This window comes from Nicotiana tomentosiformis, chromosome 1, assembly GCF_000390325.3.
Source record: "Nicotiana tomentosiformis chromosome 1, ASM39032v3, whole genome shotgun sequence".
In the NCBI taxonomy this organism is placed as follows: Eukaryota; Viridiplantae; Streptophyta; class Magnoliopsida; order Solanales; family Solanaceae; genus Nicotiana; species Nicotiana tomentosiformis.
In genome coordinates, this window is record NC_090812.1 from 74,288,856 (window position 1) to 74,304,739 (window position 15,884).

General features: G+C 36.7%; 1 protein-coding gene across 2 annotated transcripts; it reads right to left on the reverse strand.

Moving 5' to 3' along the window:
• LOC104099674 (protein DETOXIFICATION 33-like) lies at nucleotides 1-3,029 on the reverse strand. 2 transcript variants are annotated; one of them, XM_009606731.4, is made up of 7 exons: nucleotides 2,541-3,029; nucleotides 1,823-2,364; nucleotides 1,658-1,744; nucleotides 1,470-1,526; nucleotides 1,115-1,353; nucleotides 794-999; nucleotides 1-655 (listed from the first exon to the last, which is right to left on the reverse strand). In XM_009606731.4, the coding sequence occupies exons 1-7, from the start codon at nucleotides 2,802-2,804 to the stop codon at nucleotides 548-550; spliced, it is 1,503 nt and encodes a 500-aa protein (XP_009605026.1). In that variant the 5' UTR covers nucleotides 2,805-3,029; the 3' UTR covers nucleotides 1-547. The 2 variants fall into 2 exon arrangements, with proteins under 2 accessions (XP_009605026.1, XP_033512884.1); XM_033656993.2 differs by having other exon boundaries at nucleotides 1,823-2,360; nucleotides 2,541-2,670.
• Nucleotides 3,030-15,884: the final 12,855 nt, after the last annotated feature.

A 15,884-nucleotide genomic window follows, 5' to 3' on the forward strand; every position in this document is an offset into this window, starting at 1 on the left:
TGTGTAAAATTGGCAGCAGTAGCACAGTTTATTTAGAAAGAGCAATACAATTTGACTGTCTAAATCTACAGTGTGAACATTTTCTCTCGAGTGGCAACAGCAACAAAACATTTCTTTGCATTTTTTTTCATGGTTAGAATCTCCAGACAATGCAGCATTCGTCGCGTTGGTAAACACTAGCAGGGACAAAGCTACGTATGACCAAGAATGATCAACTTAACACCCTTCGCCGAAAAGTTATACTGTATATAGGATAAAATATTACTTGCTATTGATTAAAAAAATAGACTTTGAACACCCTTGCAAAAGATATTTAAAATTTGAACACCCTTATAGAATTTTCTGACTTCGCCACTAAACACCAGTAATGGATATGAACATATAAGGCTTGCAATCAGGTCCATTTTGACCTTTTATTGCAGTCCTGACTCCTGACCAAATCTAACACAATTTTTCCGCGAGGTGAACCAGTTTTACTATACTATACCTATACAATTCTTGTATACTCTATTTTGATGGTCTGTGTTTTATCTCATTTCCTCTTCTCTCATGTTACTACTGGCAGAGGCGAGGTACCACGCGATCCAGTTTGTTCAATACCATCTTGAGAAGGCTGGTCACCATATGTTCTGATGCGCTCTTCAGCATATATTGCCTGTGCCACGTAAAGTTTATACATTTTTAGGTGAACTGTGTCAGTATATAGAAGTTAAACTCTAAACAAGTTACTTTACATGTTCACAATTGTAAAGTCACAATATCAAACTTTTCAAGAACAAGAAATCACACTAACCTCTTTTCGCCAATTAACTTTCCACATTTTATACATCAAAACTAATGTTTGAAGCAAGGTACCGACGAGCATTCCTGTCCATATTCCATTAACACCAATGTTTGCAATGTAACCAAGGCAAGCACCCAAAGGAAGGCCAATTATATAGTAACAAACAACGTTTATAATCGCAACTGAATATTGCCATCCAGCTCCAACTGCTACACCTGCATTTCCACAACAAAAATACTCAACGTTCGTTCAAATAACTTAGCAGCATGACAATTTTAGTGTCACCTTTTTTTTTTTGAATTTACAATTTTTTGGGAAGACTTTGATTACCATGAAGTATTGGTTGGATACTCATTAGGAAAATAGTAGCAGCCAAGAAATATGACAATTTGGATGTCTCATGTAGGACTTCGGGTTTATCAGAAAACATTCTCGGGTAATAATTTTTAGTAGCAATTACTGCAACTGTAAATACAACTCCAACAATAGTTGATGTAATTACAGCAATCACTACCGAGAATTTTGCAGCTTTTGGACGACCAGCTCCCAGTTCATTCGAAACACGTACACTGCATCATGTAATTTGAAGTATTAATTAGAGGTATACTCGAATTAAATCTATTCAATATTAAGGCAATCCCTTCTTCATAAAAATAGATCGCAAAAAAATGGAAATTTTACAGACCTGATTGCAGCATTGAAACCTAGAGTGATCATCAGTACCCAAAGTTGCAAGTCCAAGCTGTGACACAGAGGAAACATTAGAAAATAGTAAGAATTACAAAAGTTGAGAACCTAGCAAAAACAAAACCAAATTATATTTTTCAAAAGAATTGAAAGTTTACTACTAGAGGGTTTGATTAAGATACCAACCTGGTTGATACAGCATCTACTTTAATTTCCGGATTTTTTAACCAGCCAACCATAAGAATTACCACAGTAAAATACCATAGCTCCAGGCTGCCAAAGTTAAACAAATCAAATATATAACAATTGCATAAGAAAATACTTGCATCACGTAAAATCAATATATCTTACCATAACATGACAGCTGATGCAAGTGACAATTTGACAAAATTCCAAAGAGATTTAAAAGCTAATATGGAAAATCCAGTCCATGATTCAGGAAAAAAGCCAGAAATAACATAGATGTTCTGAGCTAAAACCACGAGCCACCACGATATATTCCCTGCCATTGCAGCACCAAGAAGTCCATGCCCGAGCTTTGTCACCAGCACCCAATTCAATACAATATGAAATACCAATACGACAACGTTGATTATTGTCATAACCCATATTTTGCTTTGTGCTTGAAGGAATTTCTGAACAGGAAAGTTCAATGCATAAGCATAGAGTTGAGGAATCACCCAAATTGCATATTTTCCTGCAATTTCTGCGATACGCTTATCTTGGTGTAGGAGCTTCAATATTGGTGATGTGAATACATAAAATGGTGTCAAAAATAAGGATGTCACTAGAGTAATCACACATGATCTTTGCAAATAAATTCCAAGCATATCGAATCGTTCTGCTCCAACAGCTTGTCCACAAAGTGTCTCAAGTGCACTTCCCATCCCTAGCTAATATAACAAAAATTTTTGACACACAAGAGAAAAAAAGAAGAAGATTTAGTCCATATTCAAACACATGTCAAAGACATCACTAATAAGTAACTATAAGTATATTCTCTCTAACAACTTAAGCGACATAGTCCTAAAGTCATAGTTTTGGTCGACAATCATAAAATTTTACGTACCATAACTCCATAGACAAAACCTTCAATAACATTCTGAACAACAGAGATAGCAGCTAACTCTAGAGAACCAAGATGTCCGACGAATGCAACGCTGACAAAGCCAATGGAAAACTGAGAAACTGCTGTGATAATAGCAGGAGCAGCTATTTCCCACAACTTCTTGGATTCATTAAAGCTCTTTTTGCTCATTTTCTTTGCATCATCACAATCATCAGCTTGAAATTTTCTTTCCATTTCAAGAGCTCCCACTGGTTCTACTGCCATTGTAAATTAACCTGTGTACAAAATCCCCTGTTTTTTCTCGGCTTTCTTGATCTTCTTCTGTTGGCTGTTGTTACATTTACTTGCTTATTTGTAAGTTAAATTCAACTACTATATATATATAGCTCGATAGCTACATGCATACAAATAAAAAGTCAGTAATAATACTAATACTAATACAGTCAAACCTCTCTATAACAGTCTCGTTTGTTCCGATATTTATCAAACCTCTCTATAACAGTCTCGTATGTTCCGATGTTTTTTTGTTGCTATAGTGAAGTGTTGTTATAGAGAATATATATTATAACGTAATTTTAAAATCGGTTCCGAAAAACTTGATTTTTATAGTAAATAGTTGTTATATAGGGATTTTATTATAGAGGGGTGTCATAGTAGAATGCAAATAATTACAAACTGACCTTTTCTTTCACTTTGTGGTGTGGAAAACCGATTCACAATATGATAACAAGTACTAGTAGTATGAACGTTTCTTGAAAGGACTCAACTAACAGTTATTTCGGCTAGTAATGTTCTTTAAATTATAAATTAATAAACTTTATATAGGAAAGAAGAGATTAATGCTTAAACAATTGATAATTTGACCATCATTAACAAAATTAAACCTAAGTATTTAGGGACACGAGTAACGAGTTATGTAGAAGGAAACTCGGGCGAAATTGTAGGGGAAGTCGACAAATTTTCAATCGGTACAGTGTTTTATGAGCCATTTTTCTTTTTCTTTTTTTGGCTTTTCTTTTGTAGTGGCAACCTTTTCAAACTATACGTGTGAATGAAGCACGGTTTTCTTTAATTTTTTTTAATTATTATTATTGTTATTATTATTGATAAGGTGGGATGTTAGTTATTCATGAATTAGACAACTGATTGGTTGAAAAATGACAGAATATGAGCAAGAATCGACTTTATTTTTTAGATCATGCATGACGTGACTACAAATTTATGTAAATATTTGGTGAAAGCCATAGTTGACTTTCAATCCAACTCAACCACTTTGTTCGTATTCTGTTATCATTTCTCTATCGTTCTATTTCCATATATATCAAGCAGAAAATATAAGTAAAAGCAATTAAATTTATATAGATATAATTGTACTTTGCACGCGAATTTCAGGATATAATCTTCAACTAATCGGATATAGAATTCGCACCATACAACTGGATATACTAATTATTAAAAGGCACAGCTAATATTCTTGTTTATATTGTAATATTCGTTCGGTTGGTGTATTGATTTATCAGTATTTTGACTATTATAAGAGTTTTTTGGAAATAATGAACGAATATTGAATATGAGACTTTCCTTCTCTTGTATTTATAAAGAAAATGTTAGACTAAAAGAAACCATATATATGATGGAAAACTTGTGGATTAGATTATGAATTTCTAAAGAAAATAGTGACTAAAGAATAAAAGAATGTGACAGTCCAATATAGGGGGAAAAAAATAATCAGAAATAGCCTGATTTATAATTGATAATTGAAATAGTCACCGTTTCAAAAGTAATCAAAATTTAACCATTTTTTTCATGTAAAAATAAAATTTGAAGAAAAACAACCTTAAAATGAAGAAAAATTCTAGCATAATATGTTGGAGTTCCAACATAATATGCTAAAATTTTATACGCAGAAGCTCCATAATCCAACATATTATGCTGGAACTTTTCGTGTTTCAACTAGGTGTACTTTTGTCTAGATTTTATCTCCCCAAAAAATAATTGTAATTTTTCAATGACTTTACAAACGCTATCTATTTTTCGATTACCCGTCCAAAAATTGGTTAGCCCATGTTATTTTCACTCCAAAATTTAAGCTATAAATTCAAAGTTATCCCCTTTTTCAAGAATAGCTTACCTAACAGTTAGAGTAGAATTATCATATATGTCGAAGAATTTCTAATTTCTATTCCCAACTTTTCTTACCCAAAAAATTCCTAATTATATTCAAATTAAGTCAGCTAAACAGTGAAAATAAAGAAATAAAAAGCTCGTGCATGATGTAAAAGTACAAATAGTTCGCGTCATGCAAGTTGTACTTGAAGTAAATCTTTGTACAAGTCCCCAACTTTTACCAAACCCTAAATTAAAATGTTTTGACTCATCATATGATATCCATCTCGTAATTTGACAGCAAAACTACACACATGTTCGTCTTACCAACCCTTATTGAAAATATTAGAGATATTTACCTAAATAGATTCATTATTTACTTTTTATTTTATTTTAGACATATAAATAGATTATACATTTATTATGGATTATACACAATTAACTCAAATAGCCGTCCTCCCTACTACTTAAATTAAAAATAGCCGGTGAATATATAATATATGTATAATTTATGTATTATATGTATATAATTATATATAATCAATATATAATTTATGTATATGGCTAGAAAAAGTAAATAATTAATACGGCCGGCTATTTGTGTAAAATTCCTGGGTCAAATTCGTCTTAAAACTATTATTATTGCTTTCATACGTGTAGTCATAGTACCGAACTAATTAAGTGAGCAATTAGTAGATTTTTCCACCAAAAAACAAGTCAATTGTAACAACTACTTTTGTGGTTCGCACTACTTTGCAGACTTTGAGGAAGTATAATTTGACGAAATATTGTCGGCGATTTTTCACTTTCCTCTTTTTCCCAGGAAATGAAGTAAATAGGACAAAAAGAAACCATTAGAAGAAGCTAGAGCGTCTGAACATAAATTTGATTGAATTTCTTTTTGAAGTTGTGATAAAAAATAGTTTTTGAAAGTTGAAGTTATACTTGAACATGCATTTTACTTAAAAAAAAAAGTTGAAGTTTTATGAGTGAAAGAAAAATTTTCACCCAAAAAATGGCCCAAACCAGTTTTGAAATTAAAAAATTTGTCTTCAATTTTTTTCAAAAACTGATCAAATTTCATTAAAAATAATGTTTTCAAAAAAAAATAAAAAAATGGAAGAAAAACAAAAAAAAATCTATATTCAAACGGGAGCGAGGTCGGTTGTGCCCTCAAATGTCCCTCGGGATAATTCAATAATATTCAGAGCACGGTGGAAGTAAAAATTTTATTGGCACCAGATATTCACAGTAAAATAATAAATACATGATATGTATTTCACCATAAACGTATTTTACGTATTATAATTAATATATATTTTAATATTATTAAATCACTTAACGATGATAAGTTGATATTATTTGGTGTACCAAGTATTGATCTTGTTATGGGTTTGAATAATGTTACTCATGACCAATTTATCCAGCTTTTATTCATCCTTTACCTCATAACTAGGGGTGTTCATCGGTCGGTACGATACGGTATTTAGATATTTTGGTTCGATAGTTTTGGTATTCGGTTCTTAAAATACTATACCAATAACGTACCTAATTAAATTCGGTATGGTTCGATTTTTCTGCTTTCGGTTTCGGTTTATTCGGTTCGGTAACTTCGATTTATTCGATTTGAATACTAACTAGTACATAGAGTCATAGATGGTAATATTCTTAATTAAAGTATTCGAAAGTACAAAACTAAAAACGTTTGTGGATAAAAGTTTTGTCCAAAACCAGCAAATACCAACATAGAGAGAAAACTGTACATAAAAGAATAAATTTGATCATTAGAAATGTCTTGTTACTTGCTTAGAATTAATTAATGAACTTAGATAATAAAGAAAGTAAAATTTTAGATTTCTTATCTTTATGTTATAACTAATAATATGTGTATTGTGTAATATAATATATATTTTGGTACAGTATCGGTATTTCGATATTTTATTTTAAAATATCAAATACCATACCTAATACAAATATTTTTTAAACTTAAACTAAATACTATACCGAATACCAAAATATCGAATATCAAATACCAAAATTTTCGATTTTGGTACGGTAATTCGGTATTTACCAAATTATGCACATCCCCTGCTCATAACCGTTTTTTTTAGATTGATCGACAACTTAATTACTCTGATTCTTTCCTCCTTTCTAATTATGCAAAATTCATATAGACGGAGTAATCTTCCATTGTTAAATGTACAAAAGAAAGAAAAAGAAATGCTTATTATTAAATGGTCAAAGCTAAGCCAAGACAAAAGGATGCAGGTTTGGTATTTAAATAGCAAGTTAAATCTGGTTGTCAAAGCTCCACGAAAGTAGAAAGAGACAAATTCGTGTTCAGTTTCTTCAATTCTTGTGAACAACAAGTCACACCAAACTCTGTTACGAATAATAGATCAAACCCTACCAACACAATGGTCATTATTATTATTTGACCAAAAATATAACTTCCGATTAAACTATTGTATATATATAATGAATGGTTAAACCTAGTTAATGATAATATCTCTAAATACGGATCTTGAAAGTGTGGATAATGTGGGACAAATTTAGTGGGAGATTGACAATAACAAGCATTAATATTCCAAAAAGTATGAGCAACAATGGAGGAGTAACTAGCAATAAATATCAATAAATGACATTTAAATAAATAGGAGGAGCGATTCACCCAATGAAGAATGAAGTAGATGATTGTTCCTCCTGACAATGATGAGTGACAGATAAATCCTAGAATGTTCGAACTATTCTCGGATCTGATGGAAAAATATGGAATAATACCAATAAGAATCTTGATGAAAATGTAATGTTTGTATCTTTGCTAGAGAGAGAATCTCTTTCCAAAATATGTTCTTATCAATATTACATATCCCTTTTCCTTATCTTTTGTCCTCCTTATATGAGACATATCCCTAGTAAACCTTAATAGTACATGTGCAGAGAATATTCTGAAAAATATTCTCTCTATTATTCTATTCTGAAAATTAACCGTTACAACTCTTTCCGCAGATCTCGTACTCGACCATTGTAAGCGTCCCGACCCTGAGCTAAGAGCTTCACCATTTCCTGATCGACCTCGACTGATTCTTCCTTCAATACTTCCTTGTCATAAATGTTCTGTGGTAGATTTTGACCTATACAGTTATATCGTTACTTGGAAACACTACCTTTAAAGAATATTATAAGAGAGGAAAATTACTTTTCTATGCATATGACAATCAATAGATAATTAAATACTCAATTCATTTCATTTTAGTGGCACTATTAACTTATTAGTCCATTTTTAAAATGATATATTTCTATATTTTGAAAATAATTTAGCGTTAAACTTTTTTTTTTTATCCATAAGGCACTTTTATAGCCATAAAAATCTCACATCATGGTTAAGACCACAAGTTCTAGAAGTTTTTCTCTCTCTTAAATGTCGTGCTCAATCAAATTATGCCATATAAATTGATACAGGTAGAATTTAATTATTATACGCTAATGAGTAAACAAACTTTTTCAGTATCAGATCACTTAAAAAATAATTAAAGGTCATTAGTAACTTACAAAGTGAGATAGGTGCCAAAATTAAATACATTAGTGGTGTCCTGTACAAATAACTATTACTACCATTTACGTGTACATATACAATTCTTTCTACTACCTCCGTTTCAGTTTATGTGAATCTATTTCCTTTTTGATTCGTTCCCAAAAGAATGACCCCTTTCTAAATTTGAAAATAATTTTGCTTAAACTTACAATTCTACTCTTAATGAGAAGTTTTTATAACCACACAAATACTCTGGGCCCCTTTGGCGTCTTCAAGTTGTTTCTTCATAATGTTTAGTGTCGATTTTTTGGAGAACTCCGCTTGTCCGTTGCCCGCGGGATGATATGGCGTTGAGAGTATTCTTTTGATATGCCATTTTGTAAAAATTCCAGCAACCTTCTTTCCTGTAAATTGGGGTTCATTGTTGCAGCTGATCTCTTTGGGGAGGCCGAATCGGCATACGATGTTTTTCCATATGAAGGCGATCACTTCTTGTTCACGTATTTGGGCGAATGCTCCTACTTCTACCCATTTAGAGAAATAGTAGTCAAAACCAAAAGGAATAGTATGTTACCTCGTCCTGCCGGGAGGGGGCCTGCGATGTCCATTCCCCATTTGATGAACGGCCAAGGGAAAGTGACTGAGTGGAGGTGTTCGCCTGGTTGGTGAATCATTAGGGCATACTTTTCGCATTGCTCGCATTTTTTTACGAAGTCTACGACCTCTTTTTTCATGGTGGGCTAGTAATACCCTGCTGGTCTCATCCAAGTCACACCTCTATTTGAGGTTATAAAACGGTCGATGCAATAGTAATACCCAACAGAGAGTCGGGGTCGAATTCCACAAGGAGCTATATGAATCGTATTTAGAGGTATATATTGTGGGAAATGAGCTTGAACTTTCTTAAATTACACTTCCACGAAATTTGGTTGATTCTAGATCTAGTTTTAAACTAAGATTGCAAGATAAATAATTAAAACTAAGAAATTATTTTTGTTGTTGTTTTCAAATGAAGTAAAAGACCTAGGGCTATGACCTTCATGTAGGTGTTTGCCTAACGGGTTATAAACTTTAAAACTTGTTTTGTTGGTCGGGGTATATTATAGCTATAAGCACTCAAGTACCCACTCAATACCTCTCGGTAAGAGAATGATTTTGCCCAATTTGGCTTTCTCAAGTCCAAATGGGTATTGAACAAAACAGTTGATAAAATGCTCAAGTCGGATTTTACTATCTCTAGGTTCAACCCTTTAATTGGGACTATCAATCTCTTGATTTTATCCCAACTTCTTGTTAGCCAATTTTTCCTAGACTGAGTCTCTCTTTCTCAAGAAGAGACCAAGTCAAATAGGCATGAACTAAAGTTTGCAACCATTAATTATTTAATCAAAAGCAAGAACAAGGCTAAATAATAAACTCCCAACCATAAACAAGTCATAAATCAAACACCCATTAGGTTTACATACTAGGGTTGGGTCACAGCCCTAGCTAGAAATCTAGCTACTCATAATGGTTATAGAAGAAAATAAAGAAGAAAAGATGATAAAACTCATATTGCAAGATTAAAAGATAAAAATCCAATGTTAAATCACTAAAGTAAGCTAAAGTTGCTTAAAGAGGCAAGGAAAAACGGCTACAGGACTTTCAATATTCAAAACTTAACCTAATTTTGTGAAACTAGTCTATTTATATAAAGCTAAAATTTTCGGATAACAATGCCCTTTCGGAGGTTTTGCGGCCGCACAATTCCATGTGCGGTCCGCACTTCTCTTCAGTCTTGACAGGAGTTGACTTTGCGGCCGCACAATTCTAGATTGCGGCCGCATCTCTCATATTCTGCGGTCCGCACAATTCTTGGTGCGGCCGCACAGGGCTCTTCTGCGGACCGCAAATTTCTGAGTGCGGCCGCACAATTATTGTGCGGTCTACATTTCTTTTTGAGCTTGAAATGAGACTCTCTGAACTTTAGCTATTGCATAGCTTCTGCGGCTGCACATTGCACTTGGACTCTGTTAAATTTTCTTCACCTTCTGCGGCTGCAGATGAAAATCTGCGATCCACACTTGAGCTTTTGTGTCCTTGAGTTCATATCACTCCTTTTTGAATTGGGTTTCTTCTTAGTGGATTATTTTTCAATACTCCTGCAATTAAGCATATTTCATCAGTTTTTGGGAATACAATTAAATACATTTGGACTAAAACGAAAGCTAAAAAGTGCTCAAAATCCCCACTTATCACCTGCCCATATGGGGCATCTCACCAAATCCCGATTGTCGGAATGAGCTCTGCAATGACCTTCGTGGATCTCTTCAAGAACACGTCGCGTCTGATTTAGGAGGGTCGTTGTACGCTCTTTTATATAGGTCATTATGGATGGTGCTATACCTGGCTACTTACATTCCTAGTTTCTTGGCCTCTTTTTTATCACTTGGGAGTACGCTGTCCTGCAAATATGTGACAATACGGTTGCGCCTGTCCCATGTCAGGTTTATAGTTCTTAACTCGATTAGGTATATCGATGAGTTAAGAAGGTGGACTACATTTCTTTCTCCGGTTGCAATATTTTTGGTGGCTGCAGCTAATTTAGCGAGGCCGTCCTCCTCAGTATTCTGTGCTCAGGGGATTTGGTCGAGTTGGAATTCATCGAACTCAGGCAACAGCTTGCAAATTTTGGTCTGGTACTTTTGCAACCTTTGTTCCTTGATTTGGAAAGTTCCTGTGACTTGGTTGACAACGAGTGGAGAATCACAGCGTAGTCTTAGCCATTTCGTCCCGTATTTGAGTGCTAGTCTCAACGCTGCAATTACAACCTCATACTCAGCCTCATTGTTAGTCATATCCGGGCACCTATGGACTGGCGAATCACTTCGTCGGTTGGGACTTCGAGTACGAGTACCGGTCCAGACCCTAACGCGTTGGACGTGCCGAGAGTTCAGGACCTAGAGGTTTTGTGTTTGCGAAGAAGCGTGGACATATTCTTTTTCGACTTTGGGCATTATTTTTGCACTGAAGTCGGCGACTAAGTCTGAAAGGACTTGTGACTTTATCGTTGTTCGTGGCTGATATGTGATATCGTGCTCGCTCAGTTCGATGGCCCATTTGGCCAACCTGCCCGATAGCTCGGGTTTATGCAAAATGCTTCTTAGGGGGAATGTCATGACGGAGTCGAGATAACTGAGATGGGGTGGCATTAGAAATATGGTATAAGCTTTCGTGAAGCTACGACTAAGGCAAAAGCTAGTTTTTTGAGGTGAGGGTATCTCGTCTCGACATCGACTAGTGTTTTGCTAATGTAATAGATGGGAGACTGCATACCTTTATTTTCTCGGACCAGGACTGCACTCACAGCTACTACGGATACGGCAAGGTAAACGAGGAGACGTTCCCTCGCCTCTACTTTTGAAAGTAATGGCGGTGATGACAAATATGATTTTAATTCCTTCAGGGCTTTGACACACTCAGAAGTCCATTGGAGGTCGTTATCCTTCTTGAGTACGCCGAAGAATCTATGACACCTATCTGATGATCACGAAATGAATCTTGAAAGGGTGGCGATACGGTCAGTTAACCTCTGAACCTATTTTTTGGTGGTTAGGTGTTCTGGTATTCCTTCGATGGATCTAATTTGATCAGGGTTGACCTCGATCCCTCGTTGTGACACCAGGAAACCTAGAAATTTTACCGAGGCCACGCCGAATACACACTTTTCGGGATTCAGTTTCATTCTGTACCATTTGAGTATGTTGAAGGTTTCTCTTAGGTGGTCGATGTGATCCTCTTTCCTTTTGGTCTTGACCAGCATGTCGTCTATATAAACTTCCATCGTTTGGCCGAGTTGGTCTTTGAACATCCTCGTCACTAACCTTTGGTAAGTTGCCCTTGCATTTTTCAATACGAAGGGCATGACTCTATAGCAGTGCGTCCCCTAGTGGGTGATGAAAGTGGTTTTCTATTGATCCTCTACTTCCATGAGGATTTGACTATAGCCCGAGTAGGCGTCCACGAAGGTCAGTAGTTCATGCCCGTCCGTTACGTCGATGAGTTGGTTTATATGAGGTAATGGAAATGAATCTTTGGGGCATGCTTTGTTCAAATCTGTAAAGTCTACGCATATCCTCCATTTCCCATTCTTCTTTTTTACCATGACCACGTTGGCAACCCATTAGGGGTACTTCGACTCCCTGACGGAGCCGTTTTCTAATAGCTTTTCCACCTCTTCACGTACCACGTCATTAATTGCAGAGTTGAACTTACGCCTAACCTGTCTCACCGGGGTATGGAATGAATCGACGTTCAGCTTGTGTGTGGCGATTTCGTTCGGGATAATTGGCATATTTGCATGGCTAAAAGCAAACAAGTCCTCGTTAGCAGTTAAGAATTGACGAAATTTACCCGGTTCCTGAAGCTTGCAGCCGATGTAAGCTTTCTTGATGTGGTCGTTGTTGTCTAATTGAACGGGGTCGAGGTCTTCAACGGTTGATTCCGCAGCTTCGACCGTATCGAGGTATCTGATGGCGTTTTCGCTATCATCGCGCATCGACCTCGACCCTGTTGATTGCTATGACTCTTTTTCTTTGTCATTCATTTGTTAAGTGACTGTGCAGTCTAGAGCAATGCGGTAGCATTCCCGGGATGTGCGTTGTTCCCATCGTATACTGAATATACCTCATGGAGTTGGGAATTGGATGACTTGGTACAAGCTGGGGAGGATGGCTCTCATGGTGTGTATCCATGGTCGCCCTATTATGGCGTTGTATGTTGTGTCTTGGTCCATGATATGGAATGTGGTTTCTAGAGTGACTCCAACAGCTAGGATGGGGAGTGTAATCTCGCCGGATGTTCGCTCAACTGCATTGTTATAACCTGTTAGCGTGATGCACGCACCGCTCCCATCGTCTACCACAATGTGTCTCACATCGGTATCTAAAATTCATAAAGTGATAACAAGGGCATCATAGTGAGGGAAAACCAAACTGTTGGTATCTGACTTATCGAAGATGATACTTTCTTCGAGTTCATCATACCGTTTGTGGGTGATTGATAGTTTAAGCTTGTGGGTTGTGATGAACTTCACACTGTTGATGGAGGCATTGTCACCGCCACCGTTGATCATGTGGATGGTGCGGGTCGGCGATGGTAGTTTCGGCGGTCCTTGATGTTGTTCACTACCTCTGGCAAAGTTGACCCTTCCCTGGTCGCTCAACAACTCTTTGAGGTGTCCCTGCCGTATCATGTTTACGACCTCCTATCTTAAAGCGATATAATCCTCGGTTTTGTGCCCGCGCTCTTGGTGGAACTCGCATAGGGCGTTCGACTTTCTGGTACTTGGGTCCGGCCTCATATTTTGTGACTACTTCATCTTTGGTCCGAGCTTATCCAAGGCGTAGACTATTTCTGTAGGTGGCACACAAAATGTGTGAGCGGATAATAAATGGGGCATACCTCTCTCATTCTGGTGAGACCCTGTTCTTGATCGGGGTGGGCCCTCTTCGTGGCGGGAAGAGGATGCAATGGCAGTTCTGACATATGGAAGATGACGCTCCCTGTTGGGTCGCAGAGCTGCGAGGTCCCTTCTGATATCATTTCTTCGATCTTTTTTTTGGATTAGGCTTGTACCGAGGTCAGTCGATGATTCGGCCCGTTGAGGTCGTCCTCGTCTGCTCGGACCTCGGCACAATACGCGTTGTGTATTTCATCCCAAGTAGTTGGGGGTACTTCATAAGCCGATTTAATAACTTTCTTGTTGCCCTTGAACCATTTCTGCTCAGCCCGATCTGAAAAGTTGCGACCGTCATCCCTTCTGATACATTCGGCAAGGTCATTCTTACTTTGTTGAACCGAGCGAGGAAGTCCCTCAATCCCTCTCCCAGAGACTGTTTAATAACAAATATATCGTTTACTCTCGCCTCGTCCTTCTTGGCCCCAACATAGGCCGTTACGAACTTGTTGGCCATTTATTCGAAGGTTTCAATAGAACGTGTAGGCAGTTGTGAATACCATGTTAACGCTCCTCTCGTGAGGGTCTCGCCGAATTTTTTTAACAAAATGAAGGATATTTGTTCCTTGGCGAGATCATTGCCTTTTACAGCGGTGACGTAATGAGTCACATGGTCTTCGGGGTCGGTTGTGCCATTGTATATTTTCAAATAGGGCGGCATTTTAAAGGTCTTTGGTATGGTATGTGGGGCGGCATCATCACTATACGGCTGCTCAACGAACCGACCGGTATCTCTCTTTGGCAAGAGCTTAGGGGCGCCCGGTATCTTATCAACCCTTTCTTGGTGTTCTCTCATTTGGTCCCGAAGTGCTTTGTTCTCATTCTCCATTTCTTCCATCCTTTTCAGGATGGCTGCGAGAGTGTCGTCACCAAGCACTATTAGCGACATTGTGAGTAATACTTGTCATTGGAGGATGATGAATTTGATCATACTGTTCATCCGCTGGTGGTATAACGCAAGTCCTCGCATTTTCTGTAGTTGTGTCCCGAACGGACTTATGGAGGACGCTGGTTAGCATATCAGTTATCCAAGCCTCAAAGAGCTTTTGTACTGCTGGTGGTGTCTCCTCCGCCACGGATGCAGAGGCTCCCTTATCAAGAGATTTTGTGATGCTACAGTGAGGATGGGGTGACCCACCTCGCCTGGGGAGGCATTGGGTGTTGCGTCCTCGTCCACTGCTTCAGAGCTCTCATTGATGATATTCATGAGGTTGGTTGGGAGGTCATTCATTATTTTCATTCTTTCTTCTCTGTTACCTGCCATATTAGATTTGTGCATACAAAGAAAGGGGATATTATTCTTGCTTTCTCCCTTCTTCTTTTTTTACGTTAGCAATCCATATTAGCTATAGATCTAGAGGAAGCTAAAAATTTAACTAGGATATCCCCACAGACGACGCCAAATTGTTTGACCAAAAAGCATAACTTTCAGTTAAACTATTGTATTTATATAATGAAGGGTTAAACCTAGTTAATGATAATATCTCTAAATGCGGATCTTGAAAGTGTGGATAATGTGGGACATATTTTGTGATAGATTGACAATAACAAGCATTAAATATTCCAAAAAGTATGAGCAATAATGGAGGAGTAACTAGCAATAAATAACAATAAATGACATTTAAGTAAATAAGAAGAGTGATTCACCTAATGAAGAATGAACTAGATGATTGTTCCTCCTCACAATGATGAGTGACAGATAAATCCTAGAATGTTCGAACTATTCTCGGATCTGATGGAAAAGTATGGAATAATACCAATAAGAATCTTGACGAAAATGTAATGTTTGAATCTTTGCTAGAGAGAGAATCTCTTTCCAAAATATGTTCTTATCACTTGAATATTACATATCCCTTTTCCTTATCTTTTGTCATCCTTATATGAGACATATTCCTAGTAAACCTTAATAGTACATGTGCAGAGAATATTCTTCAGAATATTCCCTCTATTATTCTATTCTGAAAACTAACCGTTACAACTCTTTTCGCAGATCTCGTACTCGACCATTGTAAGCGTCCCGACCCTGAGCTAAGAGCTTCACAATTTCCTGATCGACCTCGACTCATTCTTCCTTCAATACTTCCTTGTCATAAATGTTCCGTGGTAAATTTCGACCTATACAGTTATATCATTACTTGGAAACACTACCTTTAAAGAACATTATAAGAGAGGAAAATTACTTTTCTATGCATATGACAATCAATAG

Excerpts from the sequence above, each read along its gene's own strand:
- LOC104099674 (XM_009606731.4), bottom strand. The coding sequence starts at position 2,804 with ATGGCAGTAGAACCAGTGGGAGCTCTTGAAATGGAAAGAAAATTTCAA. Across the intron at positions 1,745-1,822 it reads GCATCAGCTGTCATGTTATG|CCTGGAGCTATGGTATTTTA; the intron begins GTAAGATATATT and ends TAACTTTGGCAG. Across the intron at positions 1,527-1,657 it reads GTAGATGCTGTATCAACCAG|CTTGGACTTGCAACTTTGGG; the intron begins GTTGGTATCTTA and ends TCTGTGTCACAG.